This window comes from Pavona decussata, unplaced genomic scaffold (genome assembly GCF_977016875.1).
Source record: "Pavona decussata unplaced genomic scaffold, jaPavDecu1.1 SCAFFOLD_6, whole genome shotgun sequence".
Taxonomy (NCBI): Eukaryota; Metazoa; Cnidaria; class Anthozoa; order Scleractinia; family Agariciidae; genus Pavona; species Pavona decussata.
In genome coordinates this window covers 6,485,994-6,502,231 of record NW_028145430.1, presented here as the reverse complement: position 1 = coordinate 6,502,231, position 16,238 = coordinate 6,485,994, and the positions used below count along the sequence as shown (strand labels likewise).

Sequence of the window (16,238 nt, the reverse complement as noted above, 5' to 3'; positions counted from 1 at the left end):
TAGTTCTTACTAACCGAGTTGGAGGTCCGTACTGTAAGTTAGGGACCGAGTTTTTCCCCGTTGATATACGCTTGGGCCATAAATCAACGGGAAAAAAAACAGGATCCATAACTTACAGTACGGACCGAGAAAACGATCGAGGTTAACAAGATATTTATTATACCTCAGAGGTTAAACGGCACCAAACTTTCAAATTTAGCGCGACGTACAGTGAAATACGGTCCGCAAAGTTGACCAACCACACAGCGCGTACTAATTGTGGGAGATATAATAAAGACATTTAATGGTATTGCTATTATTATTATTATTATTATTATTATTATTATTATTATTATTATTATTATTATTATTATTATTATCATTAAAAATCAATCAAATCATATCAAATCAGTAAAATCAATTAGTCAGTCAGTCAATTATTATCTTTATTCATATAGCCAATAAAAATCCCACAAATAATAATGTTCTTTCTGAGAGCTGTGAAACGAGATCCTGACATTGCTGCTTAACTTGCTGTCGAAATATATACAATTTGCTAATCTTATCGCCTGTTGCTGTAATTATTAATGTTAATAGTGCAGAAAATTTCCAAATTAACTTACTTAAAGTGCCCCTGGGACGAAAATTTCATTTTCCATCTTTTTGCATTTTCGTGTAGAATATGACCTTCTTACTCATGTTACCAAATTTCAATCTTTTACGGCGATTGGAAGTATTTTTTTTTAGCTTTTTATTCGAGATTTCACGGCCGCCATTACTTGGCCTTGTTCCGGAAGTTGAGGCTCAGATTACAGGAAGTGACGTCATTGGCTCAACACGAAATATTCCACATGGCTAATTTTCATATGGATTCTACTTCATAAACTGTATTCTGCTGTTATTTAGTTCGCAACAGTAGAATACAGTTTATGAAGTAGAATCCATATGAAAATTAGCCATGTAGAATTTTTCGTGTTGACCCAGTGACGTCACTTCCTGTAATTTGAGCCTTAACTTCCGGAACAAGGCCAAGTAATGGCGGCCGTGAAATCTCGAATAAAAAGCTAAGAAAAAAGTACTTCCAATCGCCGTAAAGGATTGAAATTTGGTAACATGAATAAGAAGGTCATATTCTACACGAAAATGCAAAAAGATGGAAAATGAAATTTTCGTCCCAGGGGCACTTTAACCCCTAAACAATTTGTAACAACTATCTTTCTATGGAAATAACTGACATTAAGATAAGTGTTTACGTCACCAATTCACCTAGCGTAAATACTACCCAACACTACTAGAAGGTAACCCAATATAAACCTGTTGGTGCGCTATAGTTATTAAATTTTTGGCTAAATGATTATGGACTCGGGCAATAAGCCTGCTATTAGTGCATTGTTCCACAGCAGTGCTCAGAGTTTTCCTGCTCCACCGTTAGCGAAACAAGCGAATGTTCAAAAGACCGGGCAGTTTACCCTGTGCAGGCCCTTTGAAGAGTTTCCGTCCATTCAAGGCCTTCACTGGTCTGAAGTTGTTGCACAATGGCTTGCCGTTGGTTGAAGCCAGGGACCGGCGCATCAGCAGCAACTGGTGGAAAGTAATAACAGTAATAATTGCAATGAAAAGTTATGGTTGCAATAGTTTTATAATATCAAATGGCTCTTATATCAGCTAGCTATTTCATGGATTATGACTGTGAAATTGTGTTATACAAAGGGTTGACTCCCTCTCGAGGTTTGAACTTACTTGGATTTGGTAAATTTTCCTTCTTCTTTTTTTTCTAATGGGGTGGGGCTTGACTTTTTGCTTCGAAATTTTTGCTCAGAATTTCCAAGTCAGTGTCGAGAAATGAAGAAAACTACCACAGTGGATAGGAGGTAGAGAGAAGAATTTTCTTTTTTTATTTCATTTTTTCAACCCCTGATTTCCCCATGCAGCCCATTTCTCTGTGATTACATTCGACACGCTCATTAGGTCCTTAGAATTGGGTGGTGCTTGAGCCAGTTTTGGCAAGTAAAGCAACTGAAGTTTGTGTAATTATTGAAATGTAGAGGGAACTTTTCTGCGATGGTCCAATGCAATTTGGACTCCTGTCCTCATTAATTTCTAAGGCTACATTGATTCATAGCACAAGGGGTGGGAGAGGAGGTAAAGAACTTTGAGTAGACATCCTTTTCTTTTTTCCACACTGACAAAAACGGGGGCAAAGTTAATCTGGGAAGAGAAGGAGTGACGTTTTGGACACAGCGCCTTATTCAGACTTCTGGAAACTTCCGATCCTCTTCTGTAAACTTTGTTTGAAACTGTTGTGTCATAAACTAAGACCAAAACACCATGCATGAAGTTGACGATTATCCACCAAGTGTGCAATAAAACGCCGGGCTAACTGACCATCGATGACCCAGACACTATTAGCAGATTCAATCTGTGTGAAATTTTATCATGGAAGAGGCCTGTGCAAGAGCATATCCCAGGGTGTGTTCCATTTGTCAGCCTGGCCGGTCAGACCGGTCATCTGACCACCAACTTTATTGAAAGAACTGGTTTAATAGCGGTCCTTGGAGTTCCTTCAACATGGCGCATACCATTTTCAGAATTTGTGGAACCAGTTCTTCAAACCATAATCTTGTTGAGAATGATGTATTATTCAAATAGTGGCACAGGCATCACATCACATCTGCTCCTATCAGGAATCAAACCTAAGACCTTCCGATTACTGGTTCGAATGCTCTACACTGAGCTACAGGAGACTCATGGGAGCTAAGGCCATTAAACTGGGTTCATGGGACAAACATCCTGCATACGGCTAGGATAATCTTATTGTTTTCAAACAGACCTGTCTTCAGGCCAGTTCTGGCAGCAAGCGGACCAAATTATCAGCGTAAAAACGGAACAATTTGCTTGACGAGCTAAGGACCAGGAGTCGGAGCGACCAATCAAATCGTACGATACTCTAAGGTTATGGTCGATTAACCTTATTCCGGTATAAGAATAATCAGAATAGCTCTTAAATTTATCTTTTTAAGTAAATTTGAGAAGACATTTTTGTAAATTTTCGCTGACACATGATAATTTAAAAGCGACTTGGTACTTTAGTAACTCCAAAAACCTCTTATGAGGGATTTCTTGCCATCATTTCATGTATTCCTATTCCGAAATAGGGTCAATCGAACGCACCCTACGTAAACTAAAAGTGTAAGAGCTCGTGAAGTATTTTTGACATCACCAAGTGTCGCTCATCGGAAAGAAAGAAAAATAAGGCCTAGGGAGGAAAAACGACAATGGACGTCGCGATCACGTGATTATGGTGAAGAAAGGGACTAAAACGTTTTTGGCGGTAATGATGATCATGATGAGGAGAAGGAGGACGATGATGATTATGATCATAATCATTGAAAACTGAAATTCTTAATCTTCTTCCTGTGTTATACATAATGAACGAAAGCAACCATTTTATTACAGTCTCGACACTGACCTCCGACTCAGTGACTGATATTGGGTTTCTCATCAAAATCCACTGAACAGATTCGTAGCAGGGTGGAGTGGTAAGGGAGCCCTTGTACGTATAGTAAGGTGCGTTTTTAGAACCCAGGTCTGGGACGAGTTTGGCCAGCGGTAGACCTTCTCCCAGACTGTAGCTACGCCCTATCAAGCAAGAACAAAAGATTCGTCAAAATACCATTGAAAGAAGTGTGAATTTAAAAGAATTAAACTATCGCAGAAAAACTTATACACTTTTACCGTTAGGAGACTGTACATTCCTCAACGACATAGCGATGTTTTCCATCCATTTGGTGAATCCACCATCCACCTAAAGGAAATTAACAAGGAGTCGCTCAAGCAATACGGTTGAGAACAGGGCAAGCTATACTGAAACCTTTCAAAGAAAAACTAGGACCTGTAGGAAATGTGTGCCTTATGGAAGTGACTTTTAGCAGAGGTTAAACTGTATTTCAAAATACCTGTAGAAACACTGCAATTACAGCTAAACCGTCCTGCTTGGACGCGGCTTCGTGGAAACTCCCGTAAAAAGAGTTGTAGAATACAAGGTGCATCTGTCAATAAATAAACAAATCAATTTAGGTTAATACTGTATTTTGAATCTAGCTCTAAAGAACAAGACTTAATCAGCTCAAATTTTGCATTTTTCTTAAATTATATCGTGTTTTTTGTAAAAAAAAAATCCTTGTCATGATCACTTCCCCCTGATGAAAGCTGAAGTTTTTGCCGAAACGTTGGGAGTTTTTAAACATTAGATTTTTATACGTATATTTTTAACCAGAGGAACGTGTTATTTATCATGAATCCACCAGGTTACAGGTCCATTCGTAGAAAGTATTCACGAAAAAAAAAAACAATTAGGAAAACCATGCACCTAGTAGTGCTACAAGAATATAATGATTTTCCCGTAGAGTCTCTCAAAGTCAATTTTCAATGTAAGACACTTCTTTTTTTTTTTTTTTTTTTCGGATTTCTACACATTGTTCAAGCTTCCCCTCTTTTACCTTCTCAATTCTTGGAGCCATCAAACAACCATTTTTTTATTGTTGCCCAGTTAGATTACGGAGAGGTTTCGAAAAAAGAAAAAGAGGAATACAAAATCTGCCTTTGTGCTTTTGCTCTTAACCCAAGTTTACTTGAGGGCGAAAGATAAAATCGCCACAGATATTTTGAGGATATAGAACTGATTAACCTAGTTAAACAGCCGTTCAGGATCTCCGTATTATTTAGGTATACTGATCAAAGAAGATTTGATTAAGCTACTCGGATCATCCGCAATGTCTCACGAGGATGTGTGTGTGTGTTTTTTTTTAACTAGTAAGGTAATTGTCCTGCTAATTAGAAAACAATTTTATTTAAAATACCTCCAATGGAAAGGAACTTCCATCCACGGTATGTTCAGAACCAACACTGTTGTCACAGCCAAAATGAAAGTGAAACTGCTGTAATACGTACGTGGCTTTCCCGAGGGGTCCCCCCTCGAGTGTGACACCACCCTTAGACTTGTCGATGAGCACTGTAGGCGCGTGACCATTGTTGATTAAACTTCCAGTAACCACGCCGTCTGGATTATCAGTGGTCAGTACGAGACTGGCGTATGATGAGTTGACCTGGGCCGAGCTTGTGATGACGTCAATTGGAGACTGGAACTGTCCATTGCATAGAGGTGTCGCTCTTCCCCAGTCTCCTGGGCCATAAACTAATATCATGTAAAAAGTTAAAGGTGTTAAAGCTATTCTTTTGTGGATAGCTCATTATATAAATTGAAGTGCGTTTGGCTTATTCCATGTGTAAGAATAATGTTCCTATATCATGCATTCAATACTTTTTCTTTCGTTCTGATAGTGAGGAACAGGGAAAAGGAGACCCGGAGGAAAAATATTGCGTTTGGAACAAAACAAAGAAAAAAAAAAGCAAAAATTAACAGAACAAAGAGCTTCATTCACCCCTAATAGTTCCTCTTCGCACATTGGGTTTCATTTTTTTTTTTACTCAGAAGGTATTTGAGCATAGGAAATAGCATTAAGAACTGCCGAAGTTGTTTATGTATTTGTTGCGGACTCTACCTTGAATCAACTTATTTACAAGCTACGGATTTTTAGTTCAACTATTAGATTTAAACACCACAGGTGTGTCTTTCGGTTTTAAATGCATACATAAGCGATACCTGTTTTTTCGTATCCCCAAGAACCTCCATCTGAAAAATAAATGATCGAGTTGTTAGTGTATTGAAGCGGATAACCTGCGATCATATCCTCCCTACATCTCTTTCCCCCCCCCCCCCTTCCAAAAAAAAAAAGAACGCCTGATCGCAGGTTATGGAGGGGATTACTATGGACGCTGTAGCTGCCATTCGACACCCCAAGTCAAAAATCCGACTTGTAATAATTGCCTCCAAAATCACTGCAAAACTGACGAAACGAAAGCTTTATTGTTTTATTTAAGTATCTTGATCAATATTTTATAAATGTTAAGCTAGTGAGGAGCACACTGACGAATTTGTAACAATTGGTTAGATAGTTTCGTACGACTAGCTCTGACTTCATCAGCGAGTTCACCAACTAAGCGTTTTAAGTTCGTATTTGTAGACAACGTAAATTAGAACCGTTTCCGGATTTACATATAGGAAAGAAACAAAATTAATCACTTCTTCCTCAAATATTCTGTTTCCTGTACGTAAATCCAAAAATGGTTCCTATAGATTACATTGTATACAAATACCAGCTTGTAAAATCAAAAAAAAAAAAAACGCTAGTCGTACCAAACTCGGAGGAAAATGAAACAATTTCGTCAGTGTGCTGTTCACTAGCTTAGGCTTTTATAAAGTGATCAAGATAGTCAAACAGAACAATAAAGCCTTCGTTTTGTCCTTCAGAGAGGATTTGGGTGTTTTCAAGTAAGAGGTCGGATTTTCACAACTTAGATGTCGGGTTTTCACAACTCGGATGTCGGATTTTGGAAGTACTGACAACTGGCAAGTAAGATTTTCGAACTTGATGTCGGACAGCACCTACAAGCTTTCCTTGGATTACTGTTGGAAAATTGGATGAACCTGTTTTGTTTAAAATATATATACTATAAGGATATAGTACTCCGTACCACATGTTACATGTGAATTTGAATTTGAATTTGAATATCATCCAACATCCATTTTTTTTAAGTTGATGTAAAACACAATAGCCCACTTTGAAAAAGAGTGATGGCCCTGGGTCGAGAGTAGCTGCCCAAGCGATTGTGGGAAGGTTTGGGGGGACGTTGGCTATTATCTTCGCATTTTTGCGTCCCCCCAAACAATCCCACAATCACTTGGGCAGTTACTCTCGACCCAGGCCGTCACTCATTTTCAAAGTGGGCTATTACAATTTACTCTTAATTAAACTGAGAAAATAACACTGTATAATATTAAATTTGAACTCGACAATGGGAGCAATTTTTTCTTTTTATCTCTTCTGAAATGAACAGAATGGGAATGTTATTAGAAAGTAGAGTATAAAGTAATAAAACGACCATTCCGAGAGGGGGATGAAAAGCATTCACACGATATACCAAAATAAATTAACCCATTGCCCCCTGAGAGTGTGACGCGTGACATTATGCTAATTTCCTAGAAATTTTGATGTAAAGACTGCGTGATCCAAACGCTTGAAATAAACCATATGCGCAGTAGCACTGTAGACGGGGTCAGGTTTCAAAGCAAAGCACACCCGAAAGAGGAGGAATTCTGCTGCCGGAAAGTGTAAAAATTTTATCATATGATGCATGGACATATAGGACAGGGAGAAAAGCACAAATCAAATTAATTTTTTTCGTGTTTTACGCGCGGCGAGCTCCAAATATGAATAATTAGCGGCCGCATAAAACTGTCAAGACAGGTCATGTCAAGAACCGAAAATGGGTAAAATCACTGTTATATACATCAAATATGAATTTTAACAGTATTTATTGAAGTTTTCTTACAGATTCAAGGCCATTTAAAGGCAGGCAAGGATAAGAGAAGGAGAGAATGGCTCGAGCCGCACGAAAACTCTTCGTGAAAAGCAAAGTACAAACGCATCGCATCGCAAACAAAAACTCACGCAGCGCAAGGAACGACAAAACAAGCAAGTGGAGATTCCAAACAAGTTTTATTTACAAGATAAAGAATTCGGCAGCCAAAATGTGACAAAAGACGCTAAATAAAAACTAAAATCGTGCCAAATAAAGGCCAAAATTGTGTGACCGGTCCAATCCAAAATGAGATTCAAAATACTATATTCTACGCATCATTGAAAAAGAATTCGCAGCGAATTGCAAACTAGTGAAACGTGTCACTATTAGCGGCCAAAGGTTATTTACCAAGAAAAGATCTCAAATATTGATTAGGCCAAAATGCAATGAAATCATGATCATATATACATTTGAGACTCACCGATAGTTCATAGATCGCTGCGTCGAAGATAGGGACTCGGGTTATAAAGAATGCAATTTCAAGCCGCGTGGTCAAGAAAGCAAGTTTTGCAAAGCGCTACACTACATTGTAAACACTGAAAAGTGTGTCTCTACTGAACGCCCCCCACTTGTTTTCCTACCCACCCTCTTACAATGCCCACAAACTTTCTTCCTACCTTCAATTTTAACAATAAAATGCTTCCCAATATTTTCTGGGGCGACCGACAAATTTTCAATCTTGCGGCGCTTAGCTGAATATGAAAAGGCGATCGAAATTGTCAGCACCGCGAGCGGGCTCCTTAGTTGAATCGTTAAAATGCAAATATTGACTTGTTTCCTCAAACCTGTTCTTAGTCATTACCCTTTTGATACCCTGGTTGCCAAAAAATAATCGTTAGACCAAAATAAAGCGTAATTTGGGAGGCGATTTATCCCCATGATCAAATTTATCCCGATAAAAGCCTTTAATTCCGCGCGCGTGATTTGATGAAAACTAGCAAATCGATCGCCTAACTTTTGCTGCGTGTAGCGATTACTTTCCTCTAAAACTCTATCCCACAAACCATCTCCTAAAAAATTCAAAAAGACATCTAATTCGGAAGGATTATCTAAGGCTATATTAGGACCAGAAGCTGCCACGAACGGAGGAACTTGAACATCTGAGAGGTGAGCCGTCCATCTCGCTTCTTCTTCTTCGTCGTCTGTCAATGGCTTAGCTGTGGAACTTGGTCTTCTTCTTGATCAGGAGCATCTTCTTCGTCTTCTTCAGCGTCTAGGCCCTCGAAATCTAAATCCCAATTATCGTCACTACTAGATCCTTCCTCCATAAACCCATCAAAGCTTTCTTCATCCCCCAAGTCCCCAAAAACCGCCGCTCATTTTCTAACGCATTCGCCATTGCCTTGTAAATTTCAATCGCCTCGCGCGACGAAAAAAATTTTTTTTTTACTGACCTTGTGGTGCTTGACATGACCTGTCAAAAAATGCGCAGAAGATGGCATTTGATTGGTTAACCATCTCTTTTGATCTCCATGACAACAAAATAACGAAAAAGCCACCAGGGGGAGGTAGAGAGGCGAAAAACCAGCCGCCATTTTGGACGGGCGGTCTCGGGGGTTTCAGGAAATTCGGGGGTTGTCGGCGCACGGGCGGTTACGGGCGTTTGAGGGGTCAATAAAGAAGAGTACTATTTCACAGAGTCCGGAATTAAAATAGTTAATTAAAAAAAAATGCGCCAAACGCGATTCCAAGTATTCATATTCCGAGAGTGTTGCTAAAACTGACGTGCCCTATGCCAAATGTTTTTTTTTTTCCTTCTTCTTTTTAATGAATGATCTCATTGCCGAAAGAACAGAACAACAAATTATTTAAAAACAGTTCCCTGCAGGGGCAGAATGAAAGGGATACCCCATTAATTAAATATTTATGTCTAGAAACAACGAGCATAGCATTTTATTCTAGTAAAGATACATTAAATATAAAGGAAACTTTATTTCATGGAACACTGAGAAACACAAATATTAATTACCTTTGCTGGCAAATGCGATGCTTAAAGCAGAGAGTAAAACAACACCCACATTGAACTTCATGTTGTTGCTGGTTTAAATCTTTCACACTCCAATTAGTGAAGATGCTGTCGTGAATCTAGGAGGCCTCTGGAAAAACCTGGAATACTAAAACATTGATGGAAAAGGTTTTTACATCACTCAGTTAAAAGACAGGTTGTGAAAAGTGAAAGTAACATCGATTCTAGCTGTACACCTTTATCGAAAGAATTTGTCGCTTTTAGGAAATATTCATACCAGTTTATGATTACGAACCCGTGCTCACTATTCTCAAGCTAGCAATCCTCTTGTTGCAATTTTTCTTTTATTTTGGCAAATAAATAAATTTATCTTTCCTGAACACAAACTTATTTCAATAACTTTTAATTTTATTTAAAGGGAAAGTTGACCACGTTCATCCATCCGTATGATCTTCAGTATTTGCCGGCCTATTTTAAAAGAAAGAACTGATTCAAGTCCGTGGACGAAGCAATTTGAGGCTAATATTTAATTTATGAGGCCTTACGAGGAAGAAAGATCTCTGAATCGAATCGTAAAATATCAGCGCTAACTTGATCTCTTCAAGTGTCAGCTAAAACCAAATATACTGGTGTACTACTTTGAATCAGTCCTAGACACAGAGCTAAAAGGAAGTCCAGCATTTAGCAGTAAATGTGACTACCACGAACCGAGCACTAATGTTAGGCGACAAACGCTTGGTATAAACTGAGATTTTCAATCATTCAATCGGTTCAAAGTAAACACTAATTTTGCGTTTATACTCCTAAGTTTTCTATCAGCAATAACACACCTTTTTGTCATCAATATTTTCTCTTTTAAAACTTCGCTGCAAAAGAATGATTACTAGCTTCTCGAATACACCCCGAAGGTTTTCAATGATTTATTACAAATTATTGTCATTATTTTCTAAGCCGCAAGCCATGACATGATTCACGTTTGCATTAAACTCTTCCAATGAATGTCTAGGATTCCCTGGAGTGTAATTTTCAATTATTATCAAGAGCAAAACATCGTTACTGAGATGCCGTCATAGATTTACCGCTTCCTTTTTGTCTCCTTTATTTCAATAAATGCCATCTCCAGTTGAATGACCTTGAATGGCATTTTCAGTCTTGTAAAGGAGTTTTTACTTACGCTCTCTAACAACTTCTTCAGAGTGGAGATACAAGGACTGAACAATGTTCTGGGTATTTCAGGAAGAAAATCTGATAATAGTTTTACCTCCTGTTTGAATTTAGGTACAATTTCTTAAGGGTAACAGTAAATGAATTTCTCTGCCCTGAGTGAGTTTATCTTCTTCTATCAGCCATCTTCAAAAAAGGCAAAGGATATAATCTTCACAAATCAAATTTTCTTACAACATTTCAGGGTATCTGATGATTCTTAGCTTAACCCAGCAAGCTAAGTCAAACTTATCGAAGCATGTGTTAAATGGGAGTCTTAATCATCTCCATTGTTGATTTATAGCTCAAGGAACATAAACAATTTATAATTTGTTTGGTCTATCTGATTTGAGTTCGAGTGTGATACGCCACAGCTTATAATCCAACCTCTAATTTCGCTCGTATAAAGAGGGACAAGAACTCGAAAAACTGCCCCAAGTTAAATTTCCAGACTCTATACAAGCATGTAAAACGAAATCTAAAAATAGTTTGATTCCCAAAAATTTGAAACTTTTAAAATGATGAGGATTACCGACTTTCGACAAGTTTTTCATGACGTCATAATTTTGTGATCATTAAACCAAATAAAATTAGTAATACTACGTCGGCTTTCTTTCCGTTTTGTTTGCACTGCTATGTAGGTAATCCCCGGCGAGGTACCTCAAACAGCTTGTATGTCTGTTTTAAAAAACAATAGCAGTAGCGTTGTTACAGTTTTGTATTTCCATGTCAGTTTAGTCGTTGTTGTTGTTGTCCTTTAGTGGAGGGGGGGAGGGGGGGGAGGTTGGGGATTCGAGAAGCTTTTCATCGATCCCTTACCAACTATACTCCAGTCGCAAATAATATTATCCCACTCCCCCTCAATATCAGTCTTAGTTGAAACCAAAGTAAATTTAATACCCCCAACAATTTCCTTGCGTTATATCTGCGAAGTATTTTTAGATTGCAGTGATCAGTAGTGACAACTTTGCACTTCGTATAATCCAGGTTGTTGTTGTTGCTGTCGCTTTTGTAACAGTAACTTTTTCAATAGTGATCACTGACCAAGAAACTGCAATCGCAGTTAATTCAAATTTCCCTCCATAAGTGGCAAAAATGTCCAGAATGGCCAATATCCAAAATGAATTAAATTTCCGCAACTAGTTTTCTCTCCTTGTATCTGCAAAGTATCTTAGATTGCTGTGACCAGTAAACCAAATAAACTAAAACTGCCGTCAAAGTAGTTTTAGATTTCTGTAATCAATTAACCAAATAAACTACTTCTTGCCTCGGTTTCCTTTTACTGTTTACACTGCTATGTAATTATTCTCCGGTGGGGTAAGCCAGCTAAACTATCCAAAGTTGTTCTTAGAGGGAATGCTGTTTTTGACCCTGGCATGGTACGTATATATTCTGGGTCTAAACATTTGGGATTTGCGTTTGAAAACCTGAGTTTTCTTTTCTCTTCATACTCTACATGGCATCTATAACAGCACTGTTTACCCGTATCTATCTAGCCTGCATAATAGGCTTTATTTAGTTATTTTATCTTTTTTTTTTTTTGCCGTTTTTCAGGCGAGCGCGCAGCGCGTGTCACGCACGATGACTCGTTCCTCCCACTTGCCTCCGCTTGCCTGAAACACGCAATAAAATAACGCCTGTTTTGCAGGATAGTATCTATCATATACGACGTAAAACAGTTTGAACAAGTACATTATCCATGTAGACGGAATCTGTACGTATTATGATACATAATAAAAACTCACATTTGTACCATGCAAAAAAGGTTCTAAACAGTATAAATATATTATACCGGCTCAATATATACTTCGCATGCTTTAATTGCAAAATGCAGATGTATTACAAATGCATTATTATACGTCCTATGAAACGCCGATACTTATGTAATATACAAATTGAGTTCAAAAATTCATCACTAAACAACGTCTTAGAATTGGAAAGTGAATCGAACATGTAATAGATTACTCTGTATTAGCTGACATAAATCAAAACTTACCAACTCGTTTTTAGAAAAACTCCAGAGAGCCTGCTCAAGATAGTTTAGAATTACTGAATATTTCAAAATGTGGTGAAGTTTACTTAAAATAACGACCGGAAAATAGTTCAACTCACCTTGACGTTTGCCGTATCTTTTCCGTCTGCGTTTTTCGCGTTCAGTCACTATTAGTATGAAACTATGGTTAAATATTGCTTCAGGCATTGGCCAGTCAGTTTTCAATTGCTAATACGATCACAGAGGGACACACTTGCTTTTTTAAGTGCCTTCTTATTATTGAACGTTGAGGTTGAGGAACGCAAGAAGTTTGTGTACGTCTATTTCAGATAGAAGAACATGCCGGCTACTGGAGATAAGTAATACCAGAGCAAGATGGTCATTTTTTCTTTCCACTTGTTTTGGACCATGGCAGCTTAGTTTGTGTAGTTACAAGAGTACAAAATGCTAGAATCTGACATACCAGTAAGATACATATTGTGGTTTGCTTATCGCAACGTATACTAGTTCACAATTAGGCTTCTGTTCACCTGCCATCACGTCTGTAATAATTTACTGATATAATTATCAAGGCAATTTTTTCAGAATATCTTTAAGAACGTTTTCAAGGCCCAAATGGCTAAAAACGTTACAAAAACGTCATACCTTACTGATACACTTTCATATGTTATTTATATTCCTTCCATCGCAGATAACCACTAACTCTCAACAAAATACACCAGATATTGATGAACAGTTAAAGAAGTCTTGGTTTTTAAGTTGCACCTCACAAATGATTGGGCTATTAAATCATCACATCCGGTATACTCCCTTTAAGAACCGGTTAACAATTATTTTCCTAGGTTAAAGAAGGTATAAGCACACAGCGAGCGGAAACAAATGTAACCAGAGAAACAGTTTATTTGCATGACATTAACATGCATAGATTGTATGGCATCCGGCGATAATGATAACAGTAACAGTAACACAGCAATACAATAATAATAATAATAATAATAATAATAATAATAATAATGATCATCATCATCATCATCATCACCATCATCAACGTTGACCTTTGCTTCTTTTCAGGAAAGTTACAGAAAAACATAAAATAACCTAACTTCTTACAAATAAAAATACATATCTTGTTGTAATAATATTTTTTCGCGGCTTACCAAGTGCGTTAAAATTGCAGTTTTTCAAAGATCTACCAGTAAAAGCTTTTTCTCAGAAACTCGTAAATTACAGGCATAAACAGAAAAAATTCCCTTGTTGTGAAGCCTCGAAATTGTTATCGAAAAACAGACCTTCAATGATCCTGGGATTTTATTTAAAAGTTTACTTCAACAGCAAAGCCATATCAGGCATCAAGATATCGTTTGGGTTTTCTGCCATTCTGCTGGGGTATCTTGATATCAGTCTAAAAGCTCCTCAGTAAAATAAGGTATCCCGTCAAAATGTAACTGTTGTCTAGCCGTCGAGTCGCCTTCTTCACTTTCCACTATTTTGATAAGATAACTTGGATATGGGTTGACATTTCATCCAGGAAGGCCTGAATTCGTAACACTGGGACGTATACGTTGTCCAAGGTGTGAGGGCTCTTGACAAAATGTGATGAGTACTTGTTTACTGTGAGTTAAAAAATCTATCAATGGAGTGCTTTCCCTTAATAACCATTTTTCTGTGTATGTGCAAACAATGATCTATATAGACTTGCTTACAAGTCGAGCTTAGAGAGCGCGAAGCGCGAGCGGCTTTGAGAAAGTCTATGATCTACACTTTGGCACGAAAATATGCATGGAGGCACATACAATATCCAAGGACAAATATCCATGCCTATTTTTATAGCTGAAATAGCTTGTTGTGTTTATTTAATATTTTTTTTTGTTGAGAGTACGCGTAGGATGTTGACTGAAAGTGCACGTTCATGTGCGTCGAATAGCTCTTGATTTCACAGGAAAACACTACAAGTTCTTGACTACTTAGGATTCCAACAAAAACAAACGTTTTTCCTCTTAAAATCTTCCATTCACGTAAACATGGTAAACAAGTGACTCAAGTTTTATAACTGGGCAAATATCAGCTTTCGCAGTCTCAGTTGGCGCATATTGTGTCACGTGACTCATTTTGACCAATCCCAAACAAGAGAAGAGAAAATATTTGATGGATCGTAAAAAAAATGTCCTGGTAGTGAAAGTTTGTGTGCTGTTATTTGTGAAAGGATTTTGTGAAATGTTGGCAGAGAAACGAATCTTTGTTCTACTAACAGTTTTGTTCATTTAAGTTTTCGGCCCGGTAAATTTTCCTGCAGCCGAAAGTTTATAGGAAGCAAATCGATGGCGATCAGTCATAAAATAACATCTTAGTGAATTTGCGCATCTTCATCGATTGGGGCACTCTGCTGACTGCAGGCCACGATTCAAGAGGAATCATGCAGTTATACTAGGAACCCATAAATCACACACTGAGAAAACGGACTGAACAGCTGAACAAACAAAAACTACAAATGGACGGCTGAATAAAGGAGTTTACAAGCAAACGGTCAACCAAGCACGCACAGGAAAGAACGAACAAACGAAAAATCCAATGCACGAACAGGAAAGGGAATGGATGAACAATTGAACGACCGAGCGGCGACTCAATTTAAGCAGACAAAAAACCATGCGAGTGGAAAATGTCAAAGAACGGTCTATAAAGCATGTCATACTTCTCTTCTTAGGTCCTGAACGTATGCTGCCCTGAAGACGGCGAAAGGGCCCAGTATCTCTTATTAGCAAAGCACTGTAACTTATATTCTATTCGTCAGTGACAGGTCCTGGGCCGCAGATTAATGTCATGCAGTGTTGAGATAAGCCTCCCACACAATCATTTTTAGGGGACTCCTAATACGAGTCAAAAACGACTGCGTGGGAGGCTCTGTTGAGAGCGTCAGTACAGTGAAACAATCGAGTAATATTACGCAAAACCAGAATTACTTACTGCACTAAACCTCTTCTAGCCTTCCTCGCAGACGCTCTTTTGGTTCGTCACGCAATCTTTCCTCCCCAAGAGCCAAAAGAGCGTCTGTGAGGGAGGCTAAACCTCTTCTGGTAACAAAGTATTGTGAGTATTGTGACTGGGTACAAATTCGGATACCCTTTGGGGTAAAGAGACAGCGTCCTCGCCACGTTAATGCAAATGGAATCAATGTAACTTTTACACTCTCTGAAAGTCTGGATGCTGGGGAGATATAAATCAAGACATGAGTGCATTGTAGGTTGAGCTTTCTACTCTTTTTTGTGGGGGGGGGGGGGGGGACGGGGGGGCGGGAGCCCGGGAGATTAGGGGGCGGGACGGGTACGGGAGACGGGAGAGGAAAGGGCGGGAGGCGGGAGTTCTAAGAGGACGGGAAGCGGGAGAGCAACACAAAACGGCGAATTTCTTTACTTATTAATGCGTTAGAATACTATCAAAAAAAGATCTCAACAATGTTTTACAATGTTATTTGTCTTCCATTTAACCTCCTCTGAGGCTTTACACAATATTTTATATCCGAGGGCACACGAAAATTCGTGCTCAGGCGATAAACAGGGTTACTCCCGCTGGAATTGTAAACCCTTTCATTGTGTTACGTCATAGCTCATGAAATGTCAA

The 16,238-nt window shown here is 38.4% G+C and overlaps 1 protein-coding gene across 4 annotated transcripts; it reads right to left on the bottom strand.

Annotated features, from left to right (window-relative positions):
* Positions 1-408: 408 nt before the first annotated feature.
* LOC146489463 (carbonic anhydrase-like) lies at positions 409-12,944 on the bottom strand. 4 transcript variants are annotated; one of them, XM_085111579.1, is made up of 9 exons: positions 12,743-12,787; positions 9,857-9,895; positions 9,431-9,575; positions 5,642-5,671; positions 4,839-5,173; positions 3,936-4,028; positions 3,715-3,784; positions 3,449-3,618; positions 409-1,560 (listed from the first exon to the last, which is right to left on the bottom strand). In XM_085111579.1, the coding sequence occupies exons 3-9, from the start codon at positions 9,489-9,491 to the stop codon at positions 1,408-1,410; spliced, it is 912 nt and encodes a 303-aa protein (XP_084967705.1). In that variant the 5' UTR covers positions 9,492-9,575; positions 9,857-9,895; positions 12,743-12,787; the 3' UTR covers positions 409-1,407. The 4 variants fall into 4 exon arrangements, with proteins under 4 accessions (XP_084967705.1, XP_084967712.1, XP_084967727.1 ...); XM_085111586.1 differs by lacking the exon at positions 9,857-9,895 and having other exon boundaries at positions 12,743-12,944; XM_085111601.1 differs by lacking the exons at positions 9,857-9,895; positions 12,743-12,787 and adding an exon at positions 11,234-11,376.
* Between the last annotated feature and the right edge of the window lie 3,294 nt (positions 12,945-16,238).